At 41.1% G+C, this 14668-nt stretch overlaps 3 protein-coding genes and 4 non-coding genes across 7 annotated transcripts; 1 reads left to right on the top strand and 6 right to left on the bottom strand.

Annotated features, from left to right (window-relative positions):
- Positions 1–3770: 3770 nt before the first annotated feature.
- Positions 3771–8607, bottom strand: eif4a2 (eukaryotic translation initiation factor 4A). Its single transcript, XM_047590199.1, has 11 exons — positions 8488–8607; positions 7491–7548; positions 7267–7399; positions 6847–6986; positions 6313–6481; positions 6132–6241; positions 5661–5804; positions 5178–5315; positions 4973–5062; positions 4659–4738; positions 3771–4567 (listed from the first exon to the last, which is right to left on the bottom strand). Exons 1-11 carry the CDS (start codon positions 8514–8516, stop codon positions 4423–4425), a joined length of 1236 nt encoding a protein of 411 aa, XP_047446155.1. The 5' UTR covers positions 8517–8607; the 3' UTR covers positions 3771–4422.
- Positions 5431–5614, bottom strand: LOC125011509. The gene has a single exon (XR_007113199.1). It is a non-coding gene; the product is annotated as a small nucleolar RNA SNORA81 (small nucleolar RNA).
- Positions 5900–6082, bottom strand: LOC125011510. The gene has a single exon (XR_007113200.1). It is a non-coding gene; the product is annotated as a small nucleolar RNA SNORA81 (small nucleolar RNA).
- LOC125011512 lies at positions 6579–6653 on the bottom strand. The gene has a single exon (XR_007113202.1). It is a non-coding gene; the product is annotated as a small nucleolar RNA SNORD2 (small nucleolar RNA).
- On the bottom strand, positions 7156–7228 carry LOC125011511. Its single transcript, XR_007113201.1, has one exon. It is a non-coding gene; the product is annotated as a small nucleolar RNA SNORD2 (small nucleolar RNA).
- A 1015-nt stretch (positions 8608–9622) lies between the features above and the next one.
- setd9 (SET domain containing 9) lies at positions 9623–10789 on the bottom strand. Its single transcript, XM_047589522.1, has one exon. The coding sequence runs from the start codon at positions 10724–10726 to the stop codon at positions 9866–9868; it is 861 nt and encodes a 286-aa protein (XP_047445478.1). The 5' UTR covers positions 10727–10789; the 3' UTR covers positions 9623–9865.
- Positions 10790–11013: 224 nt separating this feature from the next.
- dcun1d1 (DCN1, defective in cullin neddylation 1, domain containing 1 (S. cerevisiae)) lies at positions 11014–14542 on the top strand. Its single transcript, XM_047588522.1, has 7 exons — positions 11014–11097; positions 11693–11906; positions 12067–12235; positions 13288–13418; positions 13521–13603; positions 13690–13786; positions 13908–14542. Exons 1-7 carry the CDS (start codon positions 11095–11097, stop codon positions 13982–13984), a joined length of 774 nt encoding a protein of 257 aa, XP_047444478.1. The 5' UTR covers positions 11014–11094; the 3' UTR covers positions 13985–14542.
- The last annotated feature ends 126 nt before the right edge of the window (positions 14543–14668 follow it).

The following is a 14668-nucleotide window of genomic DNA, read 5'->3' as shown; positions in this document are numbered from 1 at the left end:
TGCGCTCGTCGGTCTGCCTGGCCCTGTAAAAATGCTATCCAAACGCTAGTCGGCGCCGGGCCTTTTTACCAGCCGGGTTAATTTAGTTTCTGCTTCCTACATCACTTTCGACACCTTTCGTCTGAATTGCGCCGAACACAAGTTACAATCAGTTCAAAAATCTCAAAACGGAGAAGCAGCCAGAAACACTAAAGTAGAAATATGCAACAACCAAGCAGACCAGTCACAGCAGCGAGGCCCAACGGCACGTCACACAGAAGGATAAATGCTGGGTCACCCAGCGTGCAACAAATCAAAACAAACCCAGACATACCAAGACAAACACAGGCTGGCAGTACTGGCTTGCAAATGTCTGACCACTCCTTCAACGATTGTTCCAGGTAAGAGTCTGTTCTCAGTTGCAGACAACATCATAAATTAGAAGCAGTCATCTCTCCTCTCTGACAATGTCATCTTGAGTTTTTGTTTTATCCCGTAGCGTTTTCTTTGAATGATCTTATTCGTGTGAAGCCCCAAATTGATGTTTGTTGCCTGATGGCAGCACAGAGGAAAATATCAAACCAGGTCAACCGTAAAAAGGGTTGGCCCAACACCCACTGACTCGTCAAGGCATGAGCTTGATGTCATTTTCTGGTAGTTTTAAGAACGCGTGAAACTACGTGAAGTCTCTGAAATAATTTGAAGCTGGATTAAGATTAGACAGTCTTTTACATATGTTGTAGAACTGAAACTAAATTCTGCAACACTTTGATGCTGGTTCCACATTTAAGCTGAAACAACTTCCTCGTTTCACCACATCCTGCTGAAATATGATATGGTCACTGTTGCGCGGAAAGGCCTTATAGCGTTCACACAAGTCAGGCAATCACATGGCCGCCTGCATTCAAAACTAAACACACCATACCAGTGCGATGTGAACAGGCAAAAAGGAAGAAAAGAAAACATGAAACTAATTCAACCCTAATCCTAACTAATTCAACTACATTCCTGTTCCTAAAAATAAAGCCTCATGTAATGTAATCCCAAATGAGGTCTGACTGAGAGTGTGTCATATACGGAAAATGTGCCCTGCTAAACTAAGCATTTTATTCTGACCACACTGGAAGGAAACTGTTGCGCGGTTCAGTCTCTTCTGCTCTTTAAAGTGGAAGTGAACTGAAATTTGTATGCTGGTAATTCTATTCTCACGCTGCTCAAAAGGGAAACATGCTAGCTTTAGACATCCTGATCCACGGGCAGGTTACAAGATCAACAAACGGTACTATATTGTGATGGGAGGACATCAGACTTGATGTCAGTAAGTTATTGAGTCACCAGCTTTTTCAGACTCTTTACCCTGGTGTCAATTACTCACCATGTGATGTTGTTTCACATCAAACTGGTCAGTCAGATAGAACACGTACACAGTTTATATAGCCAGTGGCGTCATCAGGCCTGTTTTTCTACAATATTCTTAAGCTAAATAGTTTGGTGTTGTTTTATTAATAGCTATATATATATATATATATATATATATTTTAATATATATATATATATATATATATATATATATAGCTATCTTTGTGACGTTACTTGCCATCTCAACTGAGTGTCTGATCCTAACCCTTCAAGTTCAAGTGCAAATATAATTTGTGCATTTTACAAATGTGATTTTATGTCATTCACAGTAGTTTTCTGGGTTATTAGCGTTTGAGCTCCAAACATAACCACAACATACATAAGTTTACAGTCTGGTTAGCCGCGTTTGGTTGACACCCAAATTTACCCACACAGTTAATTTGATTACATAAAAAGGAGCTGTGTATCACCTGTACTGTTCCCAAAAAAAGATGGGTTGTTTTGTACTGCTCTGAATTTGAATCTAACTATTTTTACTTTCTACAGCACTCCGTTACGTCTGTCTGTCCGTCTGCACTCAGGTTCATTCAATTATGCAGCTATGGAAATGATGTGTATCTGTGGCTGCAAGTGACATTTTTAAATCTGCCACATAATTAGTATAAATATAATCTCGACAGCCTACAGGCGCGGACTGGCCAAACCGGGAGTATTCTATGTGACTATGTGACTTTTTTTTCTACGTCAGAGAGGCAGGCCAGGCCAACCAGAGGCCACTCAGGCCAGTAGCGTGTGAGGCGGCCAGGACAATTTGGTTTGTTTCGATTCAGAAAAGGCCATATACTGTTTTGACTATTATAATTTGCATGTAGAAGATCAGTCGAAGTTGTGTGTTTCAGTCTCATTGAAGTATGTGTGATCTTCACCTGTCTTGTCTGCAGTGTCATTTCATCTGATCATCAGTATGTTTGAAGACTGAAAACAGGAATATACTGTATTGACCATTTGCCATAGTGTGAATAACATACCTTTTTACATGGTAATGATTTGCTTCAAGATATGTGGGTCAACACCTCCACAGATGGGTCAAGGCCTTAAAATATCCATGTGACATTAGGGTGAGTGTTGTAGTTGACTATTATGCCTATATTGGAGTGCATATTTGTTTTGAATCAGCCAAAAACATACTATTTTGTGTGTCTGTGTGTGCTTGTGTGTGTGTGTGCATACGTGGAGATGTGGGTGTGAACATGTGTGTTTGGTGAAGGCCAGGTTGGCCTGGTTACATGACTGACTCCTGGCCTGAAAACGTCTCCCAGTCCGGCCCTGACACCCTCTAATGGCCCAAGTCATTTGTGTTTTTCCCCGGATACAAAAAACTGAACCAAATTTTGAATATATAATGTTATTAAAAATCACATTATCAGAAGAATTACATTGGCCATTATTTTAAAAGGGTGTCAATATATAGTTTAATGTTGAAGGAAGGCCAACATAACATTTTCCTGGTTTGTCACAATCGCCTTTTGTCACCAACAGATGGAGCTGTAGTACGTTCTCAACCAGAGCCATATATTTCAGAGAGTCTGGCCAACTAGGGGATGGACCGTCTGAGCCATCCCGCTCTGCTGATTGGTTCTGAGCTGGTCACGTGCCTCGCGGGCGCCTTGTTAGGTGCATCTAACAAATATTCACCCATAGAGAAGTGGCAGTAACAGAGAGTAAAGTTGGATTAAAAGTTAAAATATGCCACAGCGCTCAGTCTACGGCTCCAACACAGGATCAGAAAACACGAGGGAAACTCCACCGTCTCCTCATTGAACAAAAATAGAGAAATTTATGGGAGCAGAGGATTAAAAGGAAGATCTGGACGTCAACGTATTTCTTCCTATTACGTTAAGGGAAATGTCAGCGTCTCTCTTTGAGGTTTGTTAAGATTTTATATAGGAAAAATAAAGTCATTTCATCATCAATGTGTACCTTGTTCTCAAAAACACCCAACACCGCTTTACAAATTAAGTTTTAAATTAAACCTTACGCTAGTTATCTAAAAGCTTAGGGGGCTACCGTCATATAGGGCTATAAAGCATTATACGGGCTCATTTCAGATATTTAAAGTAAGTAGATGCTGGGATATTTAAGGGAGGGCTCTTTTACATATTGACAGATGTTGGCTCAACATTTACAGGCTCGTTAATGGTGAAAATAAGACAACACAGCACGTCCACCTCATGTTACGCTGTACTCTTCCCTCTGATGTAGCAAACATGGCGCCCATGATTTGAGTTGGCCAGACTCTCTGTAACATACGGCTCTGCTATGTCTCCTTAAGGTTCTCGACAGCGGGTTTTAAATAGTCACCATTTAAGATTGTTGAATTACATCAGCTTCTTGAATTACACCGAGCTTTGACGACACACAGAAAGGCAAGATTACTTACAGCAATTTCTGTTTATTAAGACATTCATACAATCCAGGGGAGGGGGAAATCTGAAAAGTAGTCAGGGTGGGGGGGTAGCAATATACTCTGGGAAGGGTAAAACCATGTCAGCAATAGAGCCAACCAGTGAGGAATTTTTATAGCAAGTGGGATAAAAAATATATGGTACATTTAAATTAAACACATTCACAAAAGATAACAAAAAGCAAGTGAATCTACAGTATAACATGACAAGTGCCTCTATTAAGCAGGCCCACAATACATCGCACATATGTTAGCATAACATAATTTGCAGACTTTATACAGCACTTATACCTTTTAGTCCACAAGTAAGTTACTAAATGGTGGAGAACATCGAATACACGCATCTTAATTGAACATGGAAAGAAATACCTGATAAGGACTTTAATGTTTACAGACCCCATGGCTTTGTAGCTCCAACCAAACGTCTGCCGAGGTTAGAAACTACAACTGTCCGAGAGGGACCACATACAAGTCACCTCGCTTTTAACACATACCAAAATTCTGATCCAAGGTTTAGCATTGAGAAGTTTTTCCCCCTCGAATAATATAAGCACAATGCAAGTGGACGATCGCTATCACTGCGTTTAAAAAAAACAAAAGGAAAAGAAAGATCTCAGGGCTCAAATCAGGTCGGCCACATTCATGGGCATCTCCTCCACGGTAGTATTATAAAACGTCTCGATGTCCCGAAGAATCCTCTTGTCCTCCTCAGTGACAAAGTTGATAGCAACTCCTTTTCTGCCAAAACGGCCACCACGACCAATTCTGCAGAGAGAAAGAAAATGGACCAGGTTAAGCCTCCAGTAACTAAAGGCCACAGATACAGGTTATCTAGACAATATGAAAACCAACTTGCCTATGAATGTAGTTCTCGCGATTTGTAGGAAGGTCATAATTAATGACCAGAGAAACCTGCTGCACATCAATCCCACGAGCCTGAGGAGAAAACAAAGCATTTCTATCACATTCCAAGTCTTAGAAACATATTGGCTGTTTGTGAATGTCGCCCGCATATAAGTAACAGATTCCTACAGTAGAGGAAACCATTGTGGAGAGCGAGCCCTGATCTCCCAAACGTTTTGACTGCTTGGTCATGTGAGGACTGTTGCAGGATTAGAAACATTTGGGCTCACCCACATACATCTCATGTGCATCTCATGTCATACTAACCAGAAGATCAGTGGTGATCAACACTCTGCTGGAGCCAGACCTGAACTCCCTCATGATCACATCACGCTCCTTCTGATCCATATCACCATGCTGTGAACACACAATCATTTTAGTTAACAAATTGTACGGCTTCAACGTGGAGAGGCAAAGATGATCTGTGTAACGTAGGAGTTGTACCATCAAGTGGGCAGAGAAAATATCGTACCAGAGCAGAGACTGTGAAGTCTCTAGCATGCATCTTCTCAGTCAACCAGTCCACTTTTCTCCTCGTGTTGAGGAAGATGACAGCCTGGGTGATTGTCAGAGTTTCATACAGATCACACAATGTGTCCAGCTTCCACTCCTGGAGACCAAGGAAAAACAAGGTTATGGCAAGTCATGTACCATCCACCTGACAAATCATAAAGCAAACTTGCAGATAAATTCAATGAAGACTATATTTTTAAAAAGATTAGCTAAGGTGTAAAACAGGATCTTGAGACAAAGGAAACAGGACATTAAGAAAGAGGTCCCTCCCAGTCTCATTTCCAATACTGTGCCTTTGATCTCCTTCCCTGGTGTACCCATGCTTACATGGCCACATGAGCTAAACCTGTGAGGCTTGGCTCCTGCAGTTCCAGCAGGGTGCTTTAAAGAGAAGTGCAGTCCATGACATATCAGTATCTAACTAAATTTTAGTTATACTAACCTCTCGCTCCACATTTATGTAGAATTGCTTGATACCCTCAAGGGTAAGCTCTTCTTTCTTCACCAAGATGCGAATGGGGTCTCGCATGAACTTCTTGGTGACCTCCAACACATCTGCTGGCATGGTGGCCGAGAGCAGGACCACCTGAAGGAGAGGGATACACGTCACGACGAGAGCCAAGAAATATCAGGCAATACAAAGTTAAATATAGAGTGAAAAATACATTTAAATGCAAATCCATATGTGGCACTTCACCTCGAGACAGTGACCAATGAACATTAAGAAAGAGGTTCGACCACATCTCATTTTCAGTGCAGTGCACAATAGTTAATCTCCTTCCACGTGATACTCTGCTAGCATTATTGCATAAAACAGAAAATCTGGATCACACAATTATAGCAGCCTTCTGTTGATGCGGAAGCATCATTTTCCACAAAAAACATAAATACAAAATTAACACAAACTACTTACTTGAATGTTTGTGCTCAGCTTCTGGAAGATCTCATAGATCTGATCCTTGAAGCCTCTACTCAACATCTCATCAGCTTCATCCAGAACAAACATCTTGATCCATTTTGGGGCTGCAGAGAAATTCTGTATTAATGGCATGTAGTTTTCAAATTTTCTGCTCTACAGGGCATTGGATACGTACACAGATGTCTCCTGTTAAGCATGTCATACACGCGTCCTGGTGTGCCCACCACTATGTGAGGGGCCTCAGCTTGGAGCTTCTGGATTTCGCTACGGAGATTGGTCCCTCCGATGCAGGCATGACAGGTTGCCCCCATGTAGTCGCCAAGAGCGAGAATTACCTTCTGGATCTAATGAGGGGAGACAGACCAACCAACAACAGATCAGGATAATAATAGCAATAGCAAGACAGTACATGCAAACTCAGGAGTGTAGAATAACTGTTCATTGTGATCAGTAGAGTAAAAGGAACTCTCCAGTCTTAGAGTCAGTCCCGAAAGATGGTATGCCATCATATCACCCAGTTTTCCACAGCAACATATGAAACTACATTAAATTCAGTGGAGCCAAATCACCTTTTAGACCAATGCAGCCATGGACAGAGACTGCACCAATCGTAAGAGGACATTTTTCAAATGTTCAGAAAATTTTGACAAACAAAAAGATGGTACCTTAGAGTCTGAATCAGGTTATCGTGACCTCAGGAACAGCATACCTGCTGAGCCAGCTCTCTGGTAGGAGCCAAAACCAGAGCCTGAGTCTCTTTTTGCTCAATGTCCAGCTGCTGCAAGATAGAGATGGCAAACGTGGCCGTCTTGCCAGTGCCAGACTGGGCTTGGGCAATGACATCATAGCCTAATGGCAAGGGGACAAAGATTACTATCTGAAGTCGAACTCAGTTTTAACAGAAAGTAAAAAAAAAAAAAAAAAAGTGGACTCAGGTTAATACAAATGTCTATGTACAAGACATATGAAACTTAATTAACCTGACTGGTATATACCATTAAAGAAATTTCAATGCGTTGAGTGATCAGTAAGGAAAAAGATATCCCCATTGTTGGGTAAGTCCCGAAAGATGGTAGAGCATCATTTCACTCAAATATGAACTGTGTCTGGGTTTATTTAGTTTCTGTACCTTTGATGCAAGGAATGATTGCCCTCTGTTGAATGGCAGATGGCTTTTCAAAACCATACGCATATATTCCCCTAAGAAGAGTCTCCTTCAGGTTCATATCATCAAAGTTGTCCGTAATCTCGTTCCAGTTGCTCTGAATTATAGGAGGAAAAGGAGCTTGTGAGTAACATCACACAAATTCAGCATTTCCACCTGTTTAACAAACATTGATGGGCTGACTTTACCTCGATGACACCATCAGGCTCCATTCCATCTGGCCCCCCATGGTCTCTATCTCTTGAGCTATGGGAGATAAATGTGAAAAATGCTACTTTAAGCCAACTTTAGTAGTTTAAAGACAAACACAGGAACAGAGGGACAAAGGATCGACTCTTAAACGCTGGCACGAAGCAGTGGCTTGAACCACGTGCCACGTGAAGGCGTTTGTCTGTGGACACTGCTACGTTGCTCTTAAAAAACAAAAAAAGCTTCCTTTTAGCGCAACAGCTTTAACAAAACACGACATATCGGCCATGTCAGACGTGTAGTGAGTAGGTCTACAGTGGCCCTGGTTACGCCCAGAGTGTCTCATTTCACAGCTCCACTGGGCGCACGTGTCAAATTCCACGTCCAGGGCTCAGCTACCTGCCCCTCACTAAATTACCACTTATGTAACCACGCCATGTTTAAGATGATCTCACGCCCCCTCTGAACTTCAAGTCACTCCAAGTACTACACGCGTTTGAAATCTAATGTGAACTGGTTGGCTAGAGCTCAACATGGAGCCAGGTGCGTCTCTCAACGTTAGCCAATATGTCGGACGGTTGGGCCTGCGCCGCCGACGATAGCTTCCGTCTCGACCTAGGCCGAGCTGTAGCCCGGCCCGGCGATTCCTCTGACCCAGGACAACCATCGACCGCGACAGTAAAATTAAGTTTCACGAATGAGGCCAGGATCTGGTGTTTTGGTTTACTTTTAAAGTAATTTTGATGAAAACGACGCCCGTTTGAGCCAAATTACCTCTAACGGCCATTTGGAACTGCAGTGTAGCTCCGCAGCTAACGTCACAAAGCTAACTGTGGCTAACTGTTAGCTGCCAGACCACCCCACAGCAGTAGGGCCTATATTGGTCAGATAATAATCAAGCAGTCGCAACACAGGATTTAGAACTGCGTCACACGGCGAAGTAAACTTACATATGGAGTGTGCTCTTAAAAAACGCGGCCAGAAATGCAACTGTACCTGTTGTAATCAGCAGAATCGCTAGACATGATCCGTTCCCAACTTCAGCATGCGACTGGAAAGATCGCTGATGGCGACGCCAACTGCCTTTATTCAGCCGGACTATTTTCGCTGATGGACGAAATCCTCGTTTTCGTTGTCAGTGTCGTCTCTGTTGACCAACTTAATGAATGGATCGCACTGTATTCTATCCACTATTTAGAATATACATAGATATGTTCAAATAACCGATAAAATGTGAAAAATGTTAAAGACTATTTTCCTCGGCGGAAGGATATTGCAGTAATAGTTGGTGCATGGGCTGCCACAGTGGCTCAGAAGGGTCAAAACTCGACTTGACAAGGTTGCGCAACATTTTTGTACAGAGTGGTTGTGTGAGGCCGAGACAACGTGGTTCAACACATGGAAACGAATTGCAGTCCAGTAAAGGAATTCGCAGGTTTGTGTAATAGAACCAGGTTGGGTTAGGGGTTACAAATTAGAGATGTGGTATCTATACCGAAATTAAAACTGCATAAAAGTATTAAAAAAAAAATAAAACACACTGTAAAATAAATAGACCAAACAAAGTAACAGTAACAAGTATGCAGTCCCACTCATTTGGCACACTTTTTCACAAATTAATTCCTCTTATCGGAGGTCCGTAGTACATGTGGACTTAATGAAACTTTCACCATTCACAGACCTCTCCTCTATCTTTATCCGCAATTAATAAACACATCTGCAATGGAACACATCTAGTGTACACCTTAATAAACTTAGATCCAGTTCAACTGAGAATTAATCTGCAGATTGTCCCATGGTCCCAGATTTGGACAAACTTCACAATAACCACTCATCAAGCACTCAAGCATGATATAAATGTCTTTATACTTAAAAGATGGCTTAAATGTGACGATTTGATCACACCTTCCTCTGTGTCTCATCTTATTTTTACAGCAATTTGCTTTGCCACTTAATGTTTCAATTTAAAACATACAACACATTTATCAATTGTTATACATTAAGCCACCCAGTATTATCAGCTCCACCTCCAACAGCATCACTTTTTCTATAATCTGCATTCGGACCCAGATGGTACGGTACAGGTGCCCTCATCATAACTTCAAAGTATCCAAAAAAAAAGTACAAGTGATACAAACAAGAGAACACAAACTTTATTATTTTTCCAACAGGCTTTTACAGATCATGAGTAAATTTGCTGCTATAATCCAAATGATGACATAAGATTACACATGACTGCTGTAAAAAAGAAAAAAAAATGCTTCTGACAAACATGACAGGACATGAAATGCACTAGAAATGTTTTGCCTGTATTCCAGTTTATTACTGTGCGTACACAGAGTGAAGTCAGTTTTAAAATGGAGTGTAATTGGCTTTAATGCACGATGGTGTAGTAGTTGGAGAAGAGTTCCTCTCCTTCTGTGATGTCTCTGAGTGACACAAGGACGACGCAGCGTAGACGTCTCTGTGTTCCCTGACTGTAGTTGACATTAGGCAGATACTGGCGGAGCTCGATGGGAAACCCGTCCGGCACATCATACTCCTGGTAGCACACGTTAGCAGGCCTGTGGTTGGAGCAGTTGTTTACATACTGACCCACGGCGAGTGGGTTTTGTGGGCAGGTTGTCAGCCAGCTGGTGTCACTCGTTACAAACGGAAATATTCCGTCCCGTCCACTGCATGACTTGAACACCATTTTAGAGATGCCTTTGTCATTTCCATCAATCAACACACCGTCGATACACCTGAATATAAACGGGTTTCTGATAGACTGAAGGAGAATGGGCTCATATGGTTGATAGATTGTACCAGGATACATGGCAACTGTTACTCCTTTGGGTACAAATCCCCTGGTGACAAACACTCCAGTTCCTGCAAAGGGTAAAGTGCTAGGCTTCCGCTCAATAAAGAATCCCAGAGACTGTAGCATAGCATCATGTACACACATTGCATATCTTCCATCCTGATCGTCTTCACTTGTTTGTTGTGGGAAGAAGCGAGCCTGCGCTCCCCGGATCTCCATGCGATTAGCCCCATAACTCTTTAGCAGGTCTCCGAAGAGCTTCAGCAGACTTTGTGAAACCTCGTCATCCGGGACTAGTTTGTCTTTAGAGGACTTCGTCACCTGCCGCAGAGTTTTCTCATTTTTTGACAGGTTCAGAACAACCCAAGGCACAAACCTGTGTCTGTACGATTTCCATTTGTCCTGGAATCTTCTTAGAGCTGTTCTGAACATCCAGAGCGGCGCCTCAGAGGTCAGACATTAAGAAGTTGTTGTTTTCTTCAATCCTTATCTCACTTCCGGTATGTTACTTCAGAATAAACAAGAGCACTAGATACTGTTTAAACATCTGTGCGAAGACATTTAAACTTGGGCGTTTTGTTTACACAACTATACTATATGTATGCATAATATATCAGATATTTAATAACAAACTGAAATGTTCCACCGTTTACGAGATGGCTCCTTTAGAGAGTCTCTTATTGTATAGTTTTATTTTGACGAGCAAGCTTCAACCGGAAGAAGCGTTTTACGTGATTGGTAAAACCTTGACGCGCATTAGCCAGCTGGATGGGAGGAAAAGGAGTCTGGTGAAGACAAACATGGTGAGAAAATACTCATTGTATCTTTGTTCCGTGGCGGGAACACATACAGTAACCATGCACGCAAATTTCATTTTTTGGGGCGACTAATATAGACGCAGAACTACTCGTGTGACCTTATATCCGCCTTAAATAATGAAAACAAATGTAGCTTCCTACGTTAGCATTAGCCAACTAGCTCACGCTTGTGCTAGCCAACTCGTCTAGTTAGCTGGCTAGCCTTAAAGCCATCTGACAAGCAGAACTACACAGTATTTAACAGCACAATCTAGGATTCTTGTTATCAATGAGACTGTATGAGTATGCTGCTTGTTTCGTGTTTTCAGTGTCAACGTACACCGGCTAAGTGCCATTCAACACATTGAAAGTCGGTCACTGCAGTCAGAGTAGCATGTTGCTACTTCCTTCACTGCTGTGATTGAAATTGGTTCAACATCTCTCAGTGTTTATCTAGTCTACAACGAGCCTGTTTTTGCGTGGTCTGTGTCCTATCGACGGTGGTCGATAGAAGTTGTTAATCCATTCGACTACACAATTGTTTTGCTGTTGCTCATGCTACTGTGTTGACCTAGTGTGTTGTGTGCTTGTCTTTGTGCAGAACAAGCTGAAGTCCTCACAGAAGGATAAAGTTCGTCAGTTCATGATTTTCACTCAATCCAATGAGAAGACTGCAGTGACCTGCCTGTCACAGAATGACTGGAAACTAGATGTTGCCACGGACAAATTTTTCCAAAATCCAGAGCTCTATGTTGCAAATCTAAGGGGAGCTTTAGACAAGAAGAAGCTCGAGCAGCTTTACAACAGATACAGAGGTAAGGGGATAATAGGAAAAGTAGTGATTTTCAGTTTGGAATTTAACACATTACAACAATGCATAAAGTGTTACATAAGTACATAAGTTGAATGCCAGTTCCATCTGGCTGAAAATGAATAATCAGTCTATTAATTCTTTGTGTGTTTGTGTATACACAGATCCTCATGATGACAACAAGATAGGCATTGATGGGATCCAGCAGTTCTGTGATGACCTGGGACTGGATCCAGCCAGCATAAGTGTCCTCCTCATAGCCTGGAAGTTCAGGGCAGCGACACAGTGCGAGTTCTCAAAACAGGAGTTCATGGATGGCATGGCAGAACAGGGGTGAGAATGTATTTTCAGATGATGCAAGCAAGAGAGGACAACCTTTGTTCCTCAAGTTCTCTCTGAAGGGGGTTGTGATATTATACACTAACAGACTAAAACTTAAAAGAAGTAAGTGCTTTATAATTGTTGATAAAACATGAAGTAGGATTGCTGTAAAAAACTCTATCTGAAATGTCCCTATAAATTGTGTTATGTGTTGTACTTTTATGCATGCATTTCTAAATGCTTGCCATGATTGTATCTGAAATGTTTTCTTGGGTATTTCTTCAATAACACAGTCTTTGTAAGCATAATCACTTATTACTTACATATAGCCTTTATAGATGGATTCTAACGTATTTGTAAAATTGTAAAACTTTATGTACACGGACTGTTTGCTGAAAACATGGCTTGCCAGTAAAAAATTGTTTGTTTGGAAGATATTAAATATTAGACAGTTAGACAGTCCCTTTTGTTTTTGACAGCTCCATCATGTACACTGATTAGGCATAACATCATGCATTATATCACACACACAAAACGGTTTAGGAACAACCTGACCTCCAAATTCACTAGATCCCAAACTGATCAAGTATCTGTGGATTGATCCACAGATACTTGATCACCGCTCCCCTCAACCCATAGGACACAAAGGTCCCTACTAACAACATCAGGACACCCTCAACAGGTCCATGTTCATTCTCTGATGAGTTACAAGTTTTTAGGAGGCGCAAGGGAGACCTACACAATGATAGGAAGGTGGCCATAATGTTATGCCTAATCCGTGAAGGTTTGCATCTTACTGATTAATTAAGCAAAGGTGAATATAATTCACACACACACAAATACCCTTTATGTCCACCAGACAATATGGTTAAGATTAGATAAGATATGCCTTTATTCATCCCACTACGGGGAAATTTTCATCGTTAACAGCAGCAGAGACATTCAGCAATCACATGGACAGTGCACACAGAACGCATATGGGAGGACTAAATAATGAAAATAATAGTATAAAAAAAATAGGAAAGATAAAGTACAAACAATGATTATGCTTTTTGCTTCAACAGTTGTGACAGCATAGAGAAACTAAAAGCCCAGCTGCCAAAGATGGAGCAAGAGTTAAAGGACCAAGGGAAATTTAAGGACTTTTACCAGTTTACGTTTAATTTTGCAAAGAATCCTGGCCAGAAAGGTTTGGGTAAGAACGTTTTGATTCTTGTCATATTACTCATCAACTGTTTGTTTTCTTTGTTGAATATATATACATATATATCTTGACCTATTTCTGGTTTCCTTACAGATTTAGAAATGGCAATTGCATATTGGAATTTAGTACTGGCTGGAAGATTCAAGTTCTTGGACTTGTGGAACAAATTTTTAGTTGTAAGTCTACAGTTACGCATGAGGCTATTCTAAACATGCAAATATTTAACTTCACGTTTATGAGCTTTTCTTTACACGTTTAACAGGAACACCACAAAAGATCAATTCCTAAGGACACTTGGAATCTCTTACTAGACTTCAGCACAATGATCACAGATGACATGTCCAATTATGATGAGGAAGGTTTGTAACTTGAATCACTCAGCTGTTGCGGGAACGTGTTAGACCCATAAATGTTTCCTCACAACCTTTGACCATATTGTGCAGAATCAAATTATTTAGCACTTTTTTGTTTCTTCAATAGGAGCGTGGCCTGTTCTTATTGATGACTTTGTAGAGTTTGCACGGCCACACATCGGGACCAAAAGCACGGCAGTTTAAGAGCTGCTCTCACGGAAGGAACACCCAAAGTGAGATTTCTACGAAATGCAGAAGTAGATGAGTGGAGGACAAGAAGACCACACTGAGCTGAGAACTATGTTGCCTTTTCAACCCTCAGGACTGAAATATTTTACACAGCAGAGACTTTATATACATATGTGTGTATTTACAAATATAAAAAGGCATATCTCTTTGTTGGTCAACTTGTCATGGTTTGGAACGTTAATTTAAAGTATTGGGCATTTGTGTGCGCTCAAGCCAACTGGAAAATGGAGTCACTATCTTGGCCCCTGTGGTTCATTGAGATGTTGGAGCTCAAAAGGAGGCAGATAGATGCACTTGAACTGTAACATTAACACGAGGGTTCACCAGGGGACTTTGTTCTTTAAATATTCAATTTAATTTTAATACTAGTGTGCATTCCTGATTTTCTTTTATGATACATTTGTGTGACAAGTCAGTATAAAACATTGATTGTAATTTTTTTAAGCATAATGCTGTTTGTTTAAACACAAACATATAAAGATAAAATAAATGTTTCAATTTGGTATCTTTAAAGTTGCCAAGTGTTTGTACATTTGTGCTAAAAAAAAAAGAAAAGACTGTAAAAAGGCATCTCAGTAAGTTGACTAAGTTCAAACGCAAGATCTGTGGTTGGAGAAGCAGTTTTGAGGCTGAATGTTG

The sequence above is a fragment of the Mugil cephalus genome, chromosome 7, assembly GCF_022458985.1.
Source record: "Mugil cephalus isolate CIBA_MC_2020 chromosome 7, CIBA_Mcephalus_1.1, whole genome shotgun sequence".
In the NCBI taxonomy this organism is placed as follows: domain Eukaryota; kingdom Metazoa; phylum Chordata; class Actinopteri; order Mugiliformes; family Mugilidae; genus Mugil; species Mugil cephalus.
Note: the sequence above shows the minus strand (reverse complement) of the source record. Positions and strands in the feature narration are given on the sequence as shown.

Bases quoted from the DNA above. Each gene is read 5' to 3' on its own strand.
- eif4a2 (XM_047590199.1), bottom strand. From the start codon at position 8,516: ATGTCTAGCGATTCTGCTGATTACAACAG. The intron at 7,549-8,487 runs GTACAGTTGCAT...TATCTCCCATAG, and splicing joins GATTCTGCTGATTACAACAG to CTCAAGAGATAGAGACCATG. The intron at 6,987-7,266 runs GTACAGAAACTA...CCTTGCCATTAG, and splicing joins AATCATTCCTTGCATCAAAG to GCTATGATGTCATTGCCCAA.
- setd9 (XM_047589522.1), bottom strand. From the start codon at position 10,726: ATGTTCAGAACAGCTCTAAGAAGATTCCAGGACAAATGGAAATCGTAC.
- dcun1d1 (XM_047588522.1), top strand. The intron at 12,236-13,287 runs GTGAGAATGTAT...TTGCTTCAACAG, and splicing joins GATGGCATGGCAGAACAGGG to TTGTGACAGCATAGAGAAAC. The intron at 13,787-13,907 runs GTTTGTAACTTG...TTTCTTCAATAG, and splicing joins GTCCAATTATGATGAGGAAG to GAGCGTGGCCTGTTCTTATT.